Raw genomic sequence first — 4144 nt, 5'->3', positions numbered from 1 at the left:
GGAGAAAAGCCTTTGGTCATGAGATACTTTTTTGTGAGAGAAAAAAAGTGAGCCTTGTATGGAAGATTCCCCTGAATGCCTACAGTATTCTAAATCTTAAAAAAATATATTGTGGACGCTGCAGCCATACAAAGGGGGAGGAGGAGGAGGAGGAGGAGGAGGAGTGGGAGACAGGGATTTACAGTCTCACACAGACACAACGGGGAGGTTAAGACAAGCACAGTCAGAGTCTGTAAAACTGAGCGGCTCGCTGGGGTCAGTCATCCTCATCGTCCTCTTCATCCTCTGCATCTTCCTCTCCTTCATCCTCTAGACTTCGTTTTCTCTTCTCCCCACACGGGTGCTCTGCAAAGAGGGTGAGATTCACTCTTCCAGCCTGGTGAGATTCACTCTTCCAGCCTGGCCCCCCTGATCCACTCTTCCTGCTGAGCTGTGGCCTCATGAGGAGCTGGGAGCACCTTGGGGAGCAGATCCACCCTGCCCTGCTCCTGGGGCACCCACAAAATCCTGGGCTGACAGGAGACACTGACTCTCCATGCCCTCTGAGCATCCTGTGTTTCAACAGCTGAAAAGGGTTTTGTTTTTTTTTTGTTTGACAGCCTCAAAAATGCAGCATCTGCGGAATTCAGGCGCTCCTGACTGAGCTCGTGGCCCCCTGTGCTGGCACAGCTGAGGCCTCACWTCCTAAGGGCAGTTTGGGCTCCTCATAGGGACATGGAGGGGCTGGAGCGTGTCCAGGGWTGGGAAYRSAGCTGGGGAAGGGTCTGGARCACCAGGAGAGGCTGAGRGAGCTGGGAAAGGGGCTCAGCCTGGAGCAAAGGGGGATCAGGGGRGACCTTGTGGCTCTGCACAACTCCCTGACAGGAGSKGGKGGACTCAGTGTTGTCTCAGGTGATGAGGGACAGGGCAAGAGGAAATGGTTTTAAACTGGGCCAGGGCAGGTTCAGATTGGATGTTGGAAAAAAATCCCTTCAAGGAAAAGGTGCTCAGGCACTGGCACAGCTGCCCAGGGCTGTGGAGTCACCAGGCCTGAAGTGTTCAAAAACCTTGGATGTGACACTTGGGGCTGGTGGTGCTGGACTCTGAGGGATTTCCCAACATTAACAATCCCACAATCCATCCAAAATCCGTGAATTCACTGCAGCCACAACATTCTGCCAACTTTCACCGGGGTGTTTGTGTTTGTTTGACCCAGAGGAGCCTGGCCCACCTCAGGTCTCAGCTCAGGAGAAGGGAAGGTGTCCCCAAGCCATCTCCTCACACTCCTGGGACAGAAACCCTGCTCCTGCACGGCCCATTCATTCCCAGAACCGCTTTTCTGAGTAATTGACCTCTCACATTTCCCACAATGACCTGGTGGGGCTGGAATTAGGAGGTTCCAAAACCTCTTTTCCATTCCCTGGGTGACCCTCGGTGGTGACACCGCTCAGCATCAGCTCAGGCAGCAACAGCCCTGGGCTGGGGCTGGGGAAGCTCCAAAAACACCAAATATTTGATTCTTGAGACAGCTCTGCRAGGAATTGGTTTGTCAGGACTCAACTCACCCTCTTCAGCTTCATCTTCTTCATCYTCCTCGCCATCTTCCTCCTCATCTTCCTCCTGCAGTTAAAACAAGAGGCTTTGTTGCACAAGCCACAATTCCAGGAGCTGCAATTCCAGAATCTTCCTTCCCATCTCCCGCCCCACTGAAGCCTCAGAAGAGGCTGTGGGTTCTCCAGGAGCTCCTCMCATCCCTGGGGATCCGTGGGGATCAGGATGGGGATTCACCACTCAGAGCCATGGGAAGCTCCAGCCCCAGCTCTGAACTGGGAAATTCTGGGCACCAAAGTGCAAAGTGCAGGGAAAATGCCACTGGAACGGCTGGATTCCATTCCAATGGAATCCAATGGGGTGGATGGAATTCCTCAGATGTGACCCCAAAGAGGCTCCTGTGACACCAGAAAGAACAAATGCACAGCCTGGAGCTGAACTGGTGCCAGCCTCACCTCGTCATCTACTCCATCCTCCTCCTCTTCCCCTTCCAGATCGTCGTCTTCATCCTCCTCATCATCGATGACTTCTTCATCCAAATCATCTTCCTCCTCGTCATCTTCCTCTTCCTCACCTTCTACCAAAATGGGGAGGGAGGGAAGTGCTCCAGTTCCCAAATCCCCACTGTTCCCACACACCCCTCACCCCTGTGTGGGTCATAAAGGATAAGGAAGGACAGAACAAGCCCTGTCCCCTTCCAGTAAATCYCAGTCCCTCCCAAGAAGTCCCAGTYCCTCCCAGTTAKTCCCASTTYCTCCCAGCAACTCCCAGTCCCTCCCATCCCAATTGAAAAGGGGCTGGGATACCCACACTGCCCTTACTCCACCACAAATCCCCATCCACAAAACCCACCCAGAAATGGAAACGGAGTCGTTCCCCAGCAGAAAAACCACGAGGAGAGAAAACCCTCACCTTCCCCRTTCTCATACTCGTCCTCCAGGGCATCCCCATCTGCTTCAGGGTCTGAGTCTGGGGCCTCCTGCTCGTCAGCATCGAAGCCATCCAGGTAGGTGAGCTGGGGCAGCAGGGCGAACACGCTCTCCCGGTAGTTGATGAGCATCGTCACCTCGCAGTTGAACAGGTCCAGGCTGTGGAGGTTTGGCAACTTTTTCTGCAAAAATCGGTTTGTCTGAGTTACTGACAGCTTTGTGTGAGGATCAGGCAGCCAAGATCAGGCACTGCCCAGGTCCAGCTCAGAAGTGGCTCTGCCCCATTTGCTCCTCGGATGGAGAGAACTCACTGCTCCTGCTCACTGTGGGCACAGAAATTTGTGCTTCCAGCTCCTCTGTCCTGCCTTCCCTTTCTGAAAYCAACTCTGTGCATTTCCAAATCTTTCCTCTGAACAGGCACAGAAAGCTCAGGAGTCTCTCAGGCTCATCCTGCCTGGAATACCAGGCAGAACCCCAAGGCAGAGCTCAGGGAGAGCCCTTGGCAGAGGGAAGGAGCAGCACAACAACCCCAAATTCCTTCTGCAGGGAATGGATGGACCAGTGAGGCAAAAACTCTGTCTCAGATACTCCTCACCCCTTTTCAGTCACCTCCTCAGGCCCTTCCCACCCTCCCTGACCCTGTGGCTGTGACAGCACAACCAGGCTGATGGGACAGACCCTCACTGGTGTCCAGTGACCTCATTCCAGGACACCCCAWGTGCCACCAACCCCAAACCTTTACTGCTCCCTCCTCAGACTGAGCATCCCCAGTTTCACACATCCAGCCCCATCTCACGTTCCCTTCATAACTGATTCTGCTTTTCCACACTGGGWAGCCATTAATTCCTGGCCCAGCCTCAAACTGGGATCAAACCTGTCCCCAGCAGACCCACGAGGAGCTGTTGGAACAGTTGCTGCACAGACCCACAGGAAATGTCAGCCCTGGCATTCCAGCACAGCCTCCACTCACCAAGGGCTCCAGGGTGTTGATGTCTTTGATCTTGTTGCCGCTCAGATTCAAGTGTGTCAGGTTGGGAGTTTTCTCTGCTAGAACTTCAAGGCCACCAGAAATCCTATTATCACTCAGCTCCAGCTGAAGGGAGGCAATATCACATGGTCACCAAGTGTTTCAGCTCGTGATATGGGGAAGGAAACTGCTCTGAGAGCTGGGCTGCAGGGAGCRCCTAAATCCCTTAAAATTTTAACGTCAGGTTTGCCCTTAAAACCCCTTTGCTGCAGGGACATGGCGCTGCCAACCACCCCTGTGCTGCCAAGTACTCCAAAAGATGTGAAATATCCACAATATTCATAATATCCAAAATATCAACAATACCCAAAATATTCAAAATCTTTGAAGCTTCTGACAGCAGCACAACAGCACAAGCACGAGAGGAAAGGCACCAAACACCTGAAGAGCTCACAAGGGTTTTGTTGCACTTTAAAACCGACCCCTCTACTTGCTCAGAGAGGAAACAACAAAATTCAAGCGTTTTTTTGGAAAAGCAGAGCCTGGACTCACCTTGCGGAGCTTGTTGAGTTTGGGGAGGTTGGACACGGACAGCAGGTTGATGTTGATCATGCTGAGGAACTCGAGGTTCTCAAAATCTGACGAGAGGCCGACCACTTTGCCATCCTCTGAGCGACAATTGTCCAGCACCAGCTCCTTCACCTGCACACACACACCC

General features: G+C 53.0%; 1 protein-coding gene across 2 annotated transcripts; it reads right to left on the bottom strand.

Annotated features, from left to right (window-relative positions):
• Positions 1–84: 84 nt before the first annotated feature.
• Positions 85–4136, bottom strand: LOC130585354 (acidic leucine-rich nuclear phosphoprotein 32 family member B). 2 transcript variants are annotated; one of them, XM_057385809.1, is made up of 6 exons: positions 3979–4136; positions 3430–3552; positions 2443–2641; positions 1986–2107; positions 1545–1599; positions 85–345 (listed from the first exon to the last, which is right to left on the bottom strand). In XM_057385809.1, the coding sequence occupies exons 1-6, from the start codon at positions 4036–4038 to the stop codon at positions 257–259; spliced, it is 648 nt and encodes a 215-aa protein (XP_057241792.1). In that variant the 5' UTR covers positions 4039–4136; the 3' UTR covers positions 85–256. The 2 variants fall into 2 exon arrangements, with proteins under 2 accessions (XP_057241792.1, XP_057241793.1); XM_057385810.1 differs by having other exon boundaries at positions 1986–2104.
• Between the last annotated feature and the right edge of the window lie 8 nt (positions 4137–4144).

This window comes from Malurus melanocephalus, unplaced genomic scaffold (assembly GCF_030028575.1).
Source record: "Malurus melanocephalus ecotype Western Australia unplaced genomic scaffold, MMel_1.1 scaffold_869, whole genome shotgun sequence".
Classification (NCBI taxonomy): Eukaryota; Metazoa; Chordata; class Aves; order Passeriformes; family Maluridae; genus Malurus; species Malurus melanocephalus.
This window is presented reverse-complemented; position numbering and strand designations above follow the sequence as displayed.